The sequence below is a fragment of the Suncus etruscus genome, chromosome 3, assembly GCF_024139225.1.
Source record: "Suncus etruscus isolate mSunEtr1 chromosome 3, mSunEtr1.pri.cur, whole genome shotgun sequence".
NCBI lineage: Eukaryota > Metazoa > Chordata > Mammalia > Eulipotyphla > Soricidae > Suncus > Suncus etruscus.
Genome location: NC_064850.1, coordinates 94,877,397 through 94,891,171, shown reverse-complemented (window position 1 = coordinate 94,891,171; position 13,775 = coordinate 94,877,397). Strand labels below are relative to the sequence as shown.

Here is a 13,775-nt window from a genome sequence, read left to right as displayed (position 1 = left end):
TACTCCAAGCAGTGCACTGGGGACCATGCCATTCTGGGGGATTGAACCCAGGAGAGCTGCATGCAGCATCCACTGCATTCTCTCCAGCTCTGGTGCTAAAACATTTTATGCACAAAACCCTACTATTTGCTATATTATAAATCATGGTACCTAATGCAAAATTAATTTTTTTACTACAAAAGACAGTGCTCAGAGCTTATTTCTGGTATGTGTTCAGAGGTCACTACTGGTGGGGCTTGGGGGATCACAAGAGTTGCAGGGTACCAAGTCTGGGTCAAACACATACAAGGCAAGTGCCTTACATATTGTACTATTTATATAACTCCAAAATGAATTTTTAAAAAATGCTATGCCAAAACAGAGCTGCTTAACAACAAACTAGGGCTTGGGAGATACATCAAAGTGCTGGAACACATGGCTATATATGCACAGGCCTCAAGTTCAATATTAAACACCACATGAGCTCCAAAGTATTAGCAGATGGCCTCAGTGACCATACTAACACAATATGCAGGAGTATCCTACAGTCTACTCAATCCTGCTGAAGTGGTCCAGCACCACTGAGCAGTCTGCAGTGAATCCCTCAATCCCAAAGTTAATAAAAAATTTTTTTTTCTAATTTGGGTTGCATGTGACCCAAATGACTGGAGAAGGATGTGTTTGGGGGAAGGGGAGGAATTTATTAAATTAAACTTCTAAATATGTAGGCCCTATTGTAAATGTCAAATATGTTTGGAGGTAGAAAGACAGTACAGACAAGGGAAGGCACTTGTCTTGCATAAGCTAAGCTTAGATGTATAAGACAACAAGGGAGAAATTCCAAGGGAGGAATCTGAGTAAGAAATAATCAATTAGGGGGGCCAGAGAGATAGCACAGCAGTGTGGTGTTTGCCTTGCATGCAGCCGACCCAGGACAGACCTGGGTTCAATTCCTGGCATCCCATATGGTCCCCCAGCCTGTCAGGAGCAATTTCTGAGCACAAAGCCAGGAGTAACCCCTGAGCACCGCCTGATGTGCACCCCCCCACACACAAAAAGAATCAATTAAAAAAATTAAATCTTGGTGGGTTTTGTTTTGTTGTTTTTATGGGACACACCCAGCAGTACGCACTCCAGTATCTGAATAAGCCAATTTTAAAGACTGAATACTGATGGAAAGAGAACCCAATGACACAACCAATGATAGAGAATGTTGCTGAATGTATGAGGAGGAAGTTCATATGGGTTTGGGGGCTAGGGATTTATGGATTTAAAGGCAGAAATGCAAAAAAGCCCAGTGAGTGGATGAGATCACTAAAGTTAAAAAATATGAAAAGGAAAGAAAATTTGTTGTGGATTAAACTGACTCCCTTTATTTCTTTGTTGAGGCTGCAGAGATAGAACAGTAGGTAGGGAGCTTGCCTTGTAGGCAGCTTACCTAGGTTCAATCCCTGGCAAACCATATGGTACCTTGAGCAGTGCCAGGAGTAATTTCTGAATGCAGAGTCAGGAGTAACCTAATGATTACCATATTTCCCAATCATGGCAAGGAGTAATTCCTGTATGCAGAGTCAGGACTAAACCCTGAGCATTGCCAGTCATGGAACAAAACCAAAACGAAACAAAAGAAAAATGAAAGGGAGGGAGGAGAGGGGAGGGAGGGAAGGGAAGGGGACTCTGTTGACTTTTCTTAATGTGACTATGTTAGGAAGAGGTTTTTTATATAGTAATGAAGGTAAATGAGGCTACACAATGGGTCCCACTTGGCAATATTACTGGTGGTTTCACGAGACACCATGATAAAATGCACAGAGAAGGGCCACCTACTAGCTAAGCAGAGAAGCCTCAGAAGACACCAGTCCTGCCAATGCTTTGATCTTGAACTTCCAGTCTACAGACCTGTGAGAAAATCAATGTCTGTTGTTTAAGTCCATGGTATTTTGCTATAGCAGTCCTAGTAAAGCAATATAGAATCTTAGGATCAAACAGTTAAGAGTTCCAAAATTTAAAGAAAAAGTAAGGGTCAGAGAGATGGTTCAACAGGCTGGTGTTTGAGTCAGTTTGACTCCCAGAATCACAAGGTCCTTGAGTACAACCAGTGATTCCATAACACAGCCAAGATTAAGTCCTGAGCATTCCTGGATGTGGCCCCAAAACAAAAAATACAAAAGCAAACAAAAAAGTAAAAGTGATTAGTGTTAGATCACTGATAATAGGAAAACTTTTCAAGTTAGTTGGTGATCAATGATTCAATTTGTCAAGGGTCAGAAGTAATTACTAGGCTAAAAATATCCATTGGATTTAATGACCCGGTTGCTTTGGCGATTCTTTGGAAGAGCAGCTGGAGGTGGAGAGGTATGTTGGAAAGAAGAAAAGTTTTTATAATTTGGTGCAAAGATGAAAGCAGAGAATAAGAACGCTGTAGCTAGAAGAGAAAAGTGGGTGAGAGAAGAAGATATGCCTGAAGCTTATTTAATGACTGATGGTAAAGCATTACATAGTAAAGGGTTTTGGTCTGGATCTGTATTTCTCTTATCTGACTGATCACCAGTATTGCCTAAATGTGCAAAATGTTTTCATTCTTGTCACCACCGGTATGGGAACAAGAGCACAGCTGAAACTAAAGCAAATGACAGTGTCAATTGTATGGAGCTGAGCACAAAAGCTCCTAGCTGAGGAAGTTTATAGGCTCCTGGCCTGGAGCCTATAAACTAGTTATGTCATCATGACCAAAGGTACATGCAGATGAAGCCCTTTGTTTCTCTGCACCTCTGAAGAATTTATAATATCATTAGATCTAGGAAGTGGATGACCTAGAAAAACATTTCTTATTTTATTTATATTTTTTGACCATACCTGGTGGTGCTCAGGGTTTACTCCTGGCAGTCTTGAGGGGCCATACGAGATGTCAGAGATCTAATGCAGGTTGGACACATGCAAGGCAAATGTTCTACCCACTGGAATACCACTCTGGCCCTCCTGGGAAGCATTTCTGAAGGGTGTGTACAGGACAGAGAATGAACAAAAGCTTTGTTCTCATTTAAAAGAGCTTGCTTATGTTTGTGCTCCTGGGAGCTATAGTGACAATGCCAACATCTCCTGCTGCCTTGGTGCCACTGCAGATGACTCCCTGCCATGCAGTACCATAGCCCACTAGACACCAGGCAAATGACAAGACTGTGGGTCCACGTTGTCTCAACTGTCCTGTTAGGAGTAGCTGTGGCACAGAAAGATTCCCTAGAGGAAGCAGAACAGGTGACTACAGGAAAGTACTTACCTGGAAGTATTATTTCAGGGAAGCCCATTTTTCGAGCTATCGCTGTTGATCTATCCACCAAATGTGAAAAGTTCTTCTGAACCTGTGTGAGGTCACCTGGCAAGAGCTTCAAGGACACCCAAAGCCCTTAAAAGAAATAAAAGATGGGGGGAAGGGGAAAAAAGAAAAAAAAAGAAATAAAAAATGGAACCATGAGTCCTCTGAGTACCAACATTCTAGATACACATAGCACACTGAAAAACTGATATGCCTGCATTGATCCACAGGTTTCATTAAAAAGATTAAATTCTCCCTACTCCTCTTATGACTTTAATGACACTTCAATTAAAATTACAATATGGCAGAATGGTAATATTCTCATAGGAATTATCAACTTATTTATTTATTTATTTATTCAGGTTTTGGGGTCACATCTGGTGGTGCTAAGGGGTTATTTCTGGTTCTGATAGGCTCAGGGGACCATATAAGATGTTGGGGACCAAACTCACGTTGGCTGTGTGCAAGGCTAACACTTTACCTACTGTACTACTGCCCCAGCCTCTTGAACTTATCAAGTTATACCCACTAGAAATAAAAGTTCTTCACAAATTAAAGAGGCATAAATCAACAATTCACAAGAAAGCACAGAAGTTACAAACATATATACATACACATATATATTTGACAAAACAAAATGATAAAAATATGTACATTATTACCTTATTATATAAAGAACTCAAAAACTGGAGGGTTAGAAATACAGTATGGGGATCAAGGATCATCATGCCTTGCTTGTCGTAGACCCCTATTCAATCCCCATTACAACCTCCCTACCCCCAGAAGTGATACCTGAGCACAAAGCTAAGAGTAACCCCTGAGCACTGCCAGGTATGGCCCCCAAACCAAAATAAACCAATAAAAAATATCATAAACACATAAAGGCTAGGTCCAAAATATTTTAAAATACTAGTTTGCAAAGCAGATGCAGGCATAGATGCAATCAGTGTGTGTTGTTTACAACTTACAACTTGATTCTACTCAAAACAAAGATCATCTCTGGTTTCTTGATATCTTTTTGTTTACAACTTGGTTTTATCCAAAACAGAGATTTTCTTAACTTAGCAACTATCAAGCAAACCTAGGCAGGACTGGCTTAGAATAGGACTTCTGTCCTTACTCCTCTGCCCAAGGGTGGTCTCTGTACTCAATGAAAAGTCTGGCAAGCAGCTCCCTCTCTAGCCTTGAGGAGACAGACTGTTACTCTGTCACACACATTTCACTGTCAGCTTTGTTTTGATTTTTTTCCTGCTGTGATCCTTGCTCCAGATTTGCTTTCCCTGGGTGAAAATATGAAGTTTGGGGCCATTATAGGTGACCACTGGTAAAAATATATGGAATATAATTTGGCAATAGATTTCTAAGATTAATACTGCTCCTATTATTTGACCCAGATATCATTCTTTTGAAAATTTTATTTTGGTGGTAGTACTAAATATGGAAAAATCTTCACACACACAAAAACAAACATGAATCAAAGCAGAAATGTTTATGTTTAATAATAATAAAAATTAAAAAGTACTTAAGTATTTATTACCTAAAAGATTTCATTTTCTTATATCCAAACAATAAAATACTATGCAGCCACAAAAACTTATGTGAAGATAAAAACGCTTTAAAATTATCCAATTTAGGGGCTGGAACAGTTTCACAAGCAGTAAGGGGTCTGTCTGCCTTGCATGTGCTAACCTAGGACAGACTGTGGTTCTATCCCCCCAGCATCTCATATGGTCCCCCAAGCCAGGAGCGATTTCTGAGCACATAGCTAGGAGTAACCCCTGAGCATTACCGGGTGTGGCCAAAAAAGAAACAAAAAATATCGAATTTATGAAAGGAAAATTCTGTTAAATTTTAACAAAAAATAAATGATACATTAACCTATTTAGTATAAAGGTTTTCTTCTTTAACTGAAATCATTCTTTAATAAAGAACAGAAACATATTTAGTTCTTTGTTTTCTGTTTTTTTTTAATGAGTTCTCACTCTTTTCCCCACTCGTAATAACTGCATGCATGGAAAACTAAATGTGTTGAAAATAAGATTTCCTTATTCCCTCCCTTCCTTTGGTGATGAAGGAAAAAAAACTCAGTATCTCAAAATGCAATTTCAATAAGCAGAAATTTGCCAATAGAATAAAATGTTTAAGATTAATACTGATGAGGGCCGGAGCGACAGGATATCAGTTAGGCCTTTGCCTTGTGAATGGCTAACACAGGATGGACACCGGTTCGAATTCCCATATGGTCCCACATACCTGCTAGGAGTGACTTCTGAGTGCCACTGGGTGTGACCCAAACCCCCCCCCAAAGATTAATATTGTTCGCACTTCAGTTTAAGGATCACATGTAAGGATCTCATACATATGAGTGTGAAAAAGATCCAAAAATCCCTGGCTCATAAGTGCTATCAGTAACCACATAGCCTGATGCACAGACTCCAGTTTTCCCTCCTATAATTTTGTCCATTACACAGAATTTGTGAAAAGTTTAGATAATTAAACTATTATTTTGTATCAATAATACTAATCTGTATTACTTTGGTTTTCTTCCTCTTAATTTTAGATAAACATATTCAAAGAGTAGAATATAATGATCCCTGAATCTGTTTTTCTCTATGTATCAGCATTGGGTTTGTAGGACAGACAAAAATAAGGAAATGCTCATGCAATAGATAAGAAACTGTTCTAAAGAATTTAGAAAATACAGGAGGAGGGTGGTAAAAAAAAAAAAAAGAATTTAGAAAATACAGCTGTGATGGTATTCAGTGCTAGGTGCATGCTCGAAGCTGCCACTCCTCAATGCCTCCAGCAGGAAGCTGAGATGGGAAGAAGCCGAAACGGTCAGCATCATACAGAAAGATCCTGAAAGGGCAGGAGTCCCACATCTATTACTGACTGCCATTTTCACCCTTGTCTCCTCAGCCACATACCTTGTCCTTTGTGATTCACTTCCTTTGCCGCTATGACTTTATTCAAGACAGATGTGAGTGGCTCATTTTCCCCAATCACATGGGATGTTATCAGTGGTGACATGATTAGCTGTCTCTGCCGAATATAGGTTTCCATTGCAATTCTGTGAAAGACAAAACAGGAGAGATAAGGAAAAAAGAGAAAGTGTCCTTAGCAAGGCCTCAGATAGTGGTGGGCCCTAAGGGGAAAACTGAAATATAAGCATTACACATCTTACTCTCCCTCTCCCCTCTCTCTTTTCTTTTCCCCTCCCTCTCTCTCTCCTGTTTCTTTCTCCTCTCTCTCCCTCCTCTCCCCCCTCTTCCTTCTCCCCCTTTTTGGACACAATGGCAGTTTGCTACTAGTTTAGGGAGCATATGTGGTGCTGGAGATTGAACCCAAGTCACCAGTGTGAAAGGCAAGTGCCCATCAACTTGCCATGTCCTCTAGCTGGATCTTTATCTTAAAGATTTCATCTGACTTGGGCTCAAAAGAAGAAACAATACTAGTGGTCAAAAGTTTAACCAGAAACCAGAAACAATTTTAGTTGTTCTTTTTTTGTGAAGGGGGCACACCCAATGATGCTCAGGGGTGAAATGCTTACTCCTGAAATGCTCATGTGATAAAAAAAGAAACTGTTCCAAAGAATTTAGAAAACACAGCTTTGCATTCAGAAATAGCTCCTGGCAGGCTCTCGGAGACCATATGGGATGCTGGGAATTGAAGCCAAGTCCCTCATGTGCAAGGCAAATGCCCTATCGCTGTGCTATTGCTCTGGCCCCCAAAAGCAACTCTTGATGTCATCTCTAGTAGGTAGCTCAGGTTTCAGATACATGATCAAAGGACCGAGGCAAGGGGCAGGACACCTTTATACAATTCCTCTTTCACTTGATACTGAACTCTGACAGTTCCCTCCTGGCCTCAGTTTACTCCTGATTCAGAGGATGTGCTTGGACCATAGGCTAATGATGGCCTCCTTCTGACACTCTGTATAAGAGCAGTAAGTACGCAGCAGTGTTTGGAGGACACCCTTAGATTCCCATCTGATGGCAATCAACATTGTACCAGGACTGTACCAGGCAACTGGCTTCACTTTAAGGATCATATATGACTGAATGTGAGCAAAGATCACTGAATAGCACAGCTTGATGCAGTGCCATAGACTCCAGTCTTTCCTCTGTGATTTTGCCCACTACACAGGACTTTGAATGTGGCCAATGAGTGAGAGCTGGAGCAGATGTTAAAAAAGGAGTTTGTTCTCAAAGGATATCAAAGGTAAAACAAACATATAAATACATACTTGAGATATCTTCCATATCTGTATGTGTTCTTTTATCTATATTTACCATTAAATCATTTATGGAACAGAACATTTATGACTATGAGCATTATCTCTATTTTTATATATGTAGATATATTTTATATAACTTTCATAATCATGAATGCTTCTTTCACATACACATCTGATTAAGTATATGATATACATATCTAATTGCAATATGTAATATTAAAGAATATATAAAAGAATGTCATACATGACCACTTAGAAACACATACCTAAGTATATTTATATCTATTGATGTGAATAAATTTTATGAATTTAATATTTCACTGATTATATTGGATTAACATTGGCTTCTTTAATTTTTCAATATAGTAACATTAAATCTAACACCCTCATCAATATTCTTACTTAAATATATACATATGTAAAACATATGAGTGCATATAATTATACTGAGAGCAAAATGCAAATTTGAAAATTTCTCAAAATTCGTATCAACATTTTTGGGGGGCCACACCCAGCAGCATTCAGGAGTTACTTCTGGCTCTGTGCTCAGAAAATATTATTGGCAGGCTTAGGGGACCATATGGGGTGCCAGGGATCAAACCTAAGTCAGCCACAGGCAATGCAAATGCCCTACCCACTATGATATCACCCCAGTTCCATAAATTAGTTTCAATATTAAGCATTATTTAGATTAGCATATTATTGGAGGCCCAATATGTAAATGGAAGAATGAGTTAAATAGCCTCTAAATTAATGAATAAAATTTTATTAGCATAAGCTATAGATAATGAATGCCCATATTTAAAAACTGATAACAAGATGTTTTATTAAAAACCAAAATATTAAAAATTTCACATTTTAGGGGCTGAAGTAATAGCACAGTAGTAGGGTGTTTGCCTTGCATGTGGCCAACCAGGAGGGACCCAAGTTTGGTTCCCAGTATCCCACATGGTTCCCCAAGACTGACAGGAGCGATTTCTGAGCACAGAGCTAGGAGTGACCTCTGAGCCCTGCCAGGTGTGACCCAAACACCTAAAAATAAATAAATAAATGTTTAAAATTTTTTTACAGTTTAAGTATAATATCTTGTAGAAAAATAGGAAAACTAAGAGTGACAATAACAACCTACTCACGTTAACAGAAATAATCACAGCTGAATAAAAGTGTATGCTTTTAAATATCTAGAACTGAAATCTTTCAGTGCACTATAACAATTGAGACTGTAATATCTGATTTTATTAACTAAGATTTATCTCTCCTGAATATCTTAGACATTTTAAAAACTAGGTTAAGACAAAAACTAAGTTAAATTCATAGTTTAAATGGTATCTCGTTAATTCACAATATATTTATAAGTAATTTCTTCATGTGTATTTCTTTTCTATGCAAATAAGTTCTATTGTTTTCATTATTATTGTTTCTGTTACTTGGGGGACAAGGGCCCAAGCCACCTGGTGCTTGGAGACCAGGTAGTGCCAGGGTCCAAATTCAAGGTCTCAAACTCAAATTCAAGGCAGATGCTCCACTCCTTGAGCCATAGTGTCAAGTTTCCTATTAATAGTTTAATGTAAATACTCATCCTTTTTTCATAAACATATTTTATTCAATTTACATGCACAATAAGCATGGAGTTAACACATACTTGTAATGTATGCATATACATATTACAGATATATGTATACATGTATACATAGTAGTTGTATAATTAAGCCTATCAATTATTTATTTATTTTGAAAGAAATGACAATTTTGGTATTTTTTTTTTTTTTTTGGCCACACCTAGTGGTGCTCAGAAGTTACTCCCGGCTCTGCGCTCAGAAATCGCTCAGAAATCGCTCCTGGCAGGCTCAGGAGACCATATAAAATGCTAGGGGTCAAACACGGATCCTTCTCTGGTCAGTGTGTGCTATCACTCAGGCCCCATTTTTTTTTTAGTTGATTTGTTGATGTTGACTCAGAAAAGCCTCCTACATAACTATTACATAAAATTTCTACTTTCCTATAAGTTTTTTTGGGAGTGTATTGGGCCATACCCAGTGGCGCTCAAGGGTTGGTTACTCCTGGTTCTGTGCTCAGAAATGGCTCCTGGCAAGCTTGGGGGACCATATGGGATACTGGGAACCAAACCAGGATTCGTCCCTATTTGTGCAAGGCAAACTTCCTACCGCTGTGCTATCGTTCTGGCCCCTTTCCTATAGTATTTTAACTTTTAGCTCTTATCTTCAATCAAAATAACAGTGATAAAAGATATAAGAACAGACTAGGACTTGTTTATTAAATGGTAGATGATCATCTTACACAAATATCTTTGCCTAGTTATCTTTCTACATTGATTTATTAGTAGTATTTTGGAATATTATTTTAAATAATTTAATTATACTTTGAGATACACACACACACATACACACACACACACACACACACACACACACACACACACAGTCTCTGGACTGGTTTCTGGAATTCTCAATTTGTCATGATCTGTTGTGGCTGACACAAGTCAGCTTAGAAAATCCCCTTCTCTTATAGGTCTTTTCCTGGGCTGCCTCCTTCCCTGTGCAAAACCTGTGTCAGCAGTGAGGATGACACACTGACTTCTTCTTCAAAGAGACAGAAATGAAATTTGTTCACCAATAAGTCCCTAGGGATCCAGTCTGGCTGCAGGTTGTAAAGGACAGTGTGGGGCAGTGGAGCTCTGTGGGGAACCCTTTCACAGAGCCCAAGGAGGCTACATGCCAACTTTCAGGAATCTGGGCTGCTTAGCCCTTCACTCTCAAGCCTCCTTACCCTTTGGTACTCAAAGTGTGGCTCCCAAACCAGCAGCTACTGGGCGTAGATTCCAGATTGATGGAAGTATGTTTGGTTTTCTAACAGATGCCCAGAACTGGCATGCACACTTCAGTTTGAGACACTTAGGGCTATCCGAGTGACCCCTGGTGTATAGGACACTTGCTCCAGAGTAAACACACAGGGCGTTTCTGACATCCACTTTCCTATAGAGATGTAGATTTGCTCTCAGATACCTTTAATCACTTTTTATCAAAGTGAGAAAGTTCAGTTTACCCTCTTAGAGTCCAGTGAAGAGACTATTGAATAATCTTCTGTCAACTCCTATCTGATGATCATCAGCTAAGAGGTTTCCCTTCCTTAACAGAGACATAGTTTCTAGCACCTGGGTCTGTGTTAATACACCATGCAATGGCTAATCCAGGTCTCAAGTCACCTGGGATAAATGCCAAAGTACTTACTGCTGAAAGGGAATAAAATGCTGCTTTTCTTCATCATCCACCTTCCCATGAATGATATCAGTGATATCCATCACTAGGAAAAAAAAAAAGATAAACTTAATTAATGAAACCAATTGCGTTAGGCCTCAGTAAATTCTTATGGAACATTTTAGTATCAATGAACAGAACATTAGGGCAAACAAGATACTAAATAGGCTCCCTCCCTTCAGTTCTTTGCCAATGGTGAGGACCAGTGAACCCAGCTAAGCAGAGACGCTATTCACTCAATCAAGTGCTCGCTCAGAGGCTTTGAATTTCTCAGCAGTCCCAGACTACTTCCAAAGTTCTCTAAGACCAATTTGTTAACCTTTTGTTAAATTTAAAACCAGACTTTATTTTTCAGAAACCTTGCAGTCAGAGAAAAAAAAAAACAACAGAGTTAAAGATCTGGAAGAGAAACTCAAGATTTAAAGTGTTCCATCATAGCTTTGTATGACATAGCATTACCTGGTTTTTTTTTTCAATAGATATAAAGGAAAGCCAGAGCACCAGCAGAAAAAAGGAGACAAATGTAGAAATCTGCTTCTTTATGCACATGAAGAACAATAAAGCAATGTGTAAGTCTATTATATGTGTTATTTGTAAAAATACATTTATATATTATTTTAGCTATACATCAAGAGATGAAAAAAGAGAGCATGACAAAGCAACTGGCCAGGTAATACATTGTATGGGGAAAGGCTGAGGTGTGAATCCAAGAATGACTAATAATCACTGGATACATTAGCAATAATATATTTATTAGTGTAGAATTATTATTATTCCATATTGTTAAAATTAGGGAAGGGCCATGACAAGAAGAAATTTTCTGGTTAATAAATTTCAATCTAGCCATAGACACAGGTTAATAATCTACTCCCCTAGGTAACATGTTTAGAGATTAAAAGAAACAATGAGATATTAGACAATGCACTTATGACAAATTAGGGGAGGAAAGGGGTGCCTTCTCAAAGTCAGTGGAAGACAGAATTTTAGTGAAATTAAACTGTAGAAAGGAGAGCATCACATAAACTTGCTATCAGACCTTAATAGAACTTTGAAAAAAATTATGTTGAATTTTGCAAAATGTCACATAAGGGAATGCTCTTTCTCCAGGTGAGTGGCTGAGCCTTCCCCTCAGTTCAACTCCATCTTCTCACTTCAGGACCCCTGGCCCAGCAGAACATCAGAATCATCTCTTGGGTTTTCCAGGGCCAGATATTTCCCTGCCTCATTCCTCTTAAGAACACATACGGGACTCCTGCAGAGGAACCACAACACTGGCAAGTGGCTTGACTGGCCCAGCCACATAGTGCTAATAACAGGATCCTAACTCCTATCACCTAAGCCACAGGAAAATCAGAAACGTAGTAAGAACCATAGACCCTAAATCATGGTCAGAGGAGACACAGGGAATTGGCCAGAAACCCTCAGAGGGAACCCTGAACTAGTCAGAAACAACAGAATTGGTGAGGGAGAAAGTGAGAAAATACAACTGAATTCTTCAAAACTCCTATGGGTGCGTGGGGGGGGGGGGCAGAGGAGAGTAATAGGAAGATTTAGAAAGACTCACTCTGACTGTAACAGATGCAATGAGAAAGAATTTAGAAAAATACTGTAAAATGTATACTTGACTATCCCTACCAGACATTTCCCTTGTTGAATGTCATTAACTAATCCTTCTCAATTAGTGCTCCCTCTGCATTCCTACTCTTCCTGATGCTCAGGACATAAACACATACCTCAAACTAACTTGGTGCTGAAAGTTCTTTGTCTCATTTTGAATGAATATATCAACTATTTTTCTTTGTCTCATTTTGAATGAATATATCAACTATTTTTTGAAGAGTGAATAAATTGCACACATGACTAACTGGTTCTTTTGCTTTCACTTCACTTCTCTATTTGGAAAAAATGTCCCCCTGGGTCACTGTGAGCAGCAAATAAAAAGTGTGAAGTTAATTGGAGATGTGTGATCCACAGTCTCCAGGCAAAGGTACTTTATTATGCACAGAAGCACAAGGTTAACCCTGCGAACATGGAGTTTCAGAATCCTTGTTCCAGGAACACATTATGACATTTTATTAATAGCTGTCAAAATGTCAATGTCAAAACAGAATATATTTCACCATTTAACAGAACTACAGAGTTAAATATTAACATCCTTTAACCTACCAAAGAGCTTTGTAAAAAACTGTGGAAACAGGGCCAGAGAGATAGCATGGAGGTAAGGCGTTTGCCTTTCTTGCAGAAGATCAGTGGTTTGAATCCCAGCATCCCATATGGTCCCCTGAGCCTGTCAGGAGTGATTTCTGAGTGTAGAGCCAGGAGTAGAGCCTGAGCGCTGCTGGGTGTGACCCAAAAACCAAAAACCAAAAAAAAAAAAAAAAAATATGGACAAGACTATGCCAAAGATCCACTTTGAAAGTAGTTAAAAACATAATGTGCGCTTCAAGGAGTAAATTTCTTACTTTCCGGGGAGAATTTTATTCCATAAAAATTTTAATTATATATTTACTTTTTCTTTCTTCTTTTCTCTTCTTCCTCTTTGCGCCTTGTCATATTTCCTATCTCAAGACCATGGCAACTATGTGGTGCATATTTTTATGGCTGCAGTGCTCACTGGATATCTTATTTGATTCCTCTTTTTGAACTGCTGTGGTGTTTCACCTTCTTCTTTTCCCCATCGTCTCTCAAACCAAGGACGAGAGCCTCTAGAATGACTCTGCTCATAGTCAGTGTATAGTCATTATATTACCTTTCTCTTCCTCAAACAAATCCACATAACTTGATCTTTCTAGCTCCGCCTCCCAACTAGAGGGGGCAATAATGGAGGCACCAAGACCAAACAGTTATAAGCCCACTAAGTAATTAACTAGACACAGAGGGGACCACGCATTTTAGCAGCCCCTGGGGGGAAGAGTGGAGGATATAAGAGGCAGGATGGGAGCAGTTGTCGGAGGACAATTCGGTGGTGGGA

At 39.0% G+C, this 13,775-nt stretch overlaps 1 protein-coding gene across 1 annotated transcript in view; it reads right to left on the bottom strand.

Moving 5' to 3' along the window:
* The window catches only part of DOCK5 (dedicator of cytokinesis 5), a 239,930-nt gene that overhangs the window by 104,667 nt on the left and 121,488 nt on the right, over positions 1-13,775 (bottom strand). The window contains exons 12-14 of the mRNA XM_049770834.1: positions 10,778-10,850; positions 6,220-6,362; positions 3,257-3,382 (exon numbers count right to left, since the gene is read on the bottom strand). Of these exons, the coding sequence (XP_049626791.1) occupies positions 3,257-3,382; positions 6,220-6,362; positions 10,778-10,850 (342 nt within the window). The remainder of the gene's footprint in view (positions 1-3,256; positions 3,383-6,219; positions 6,363-10,777; positions 10,851-13,775) is intronic.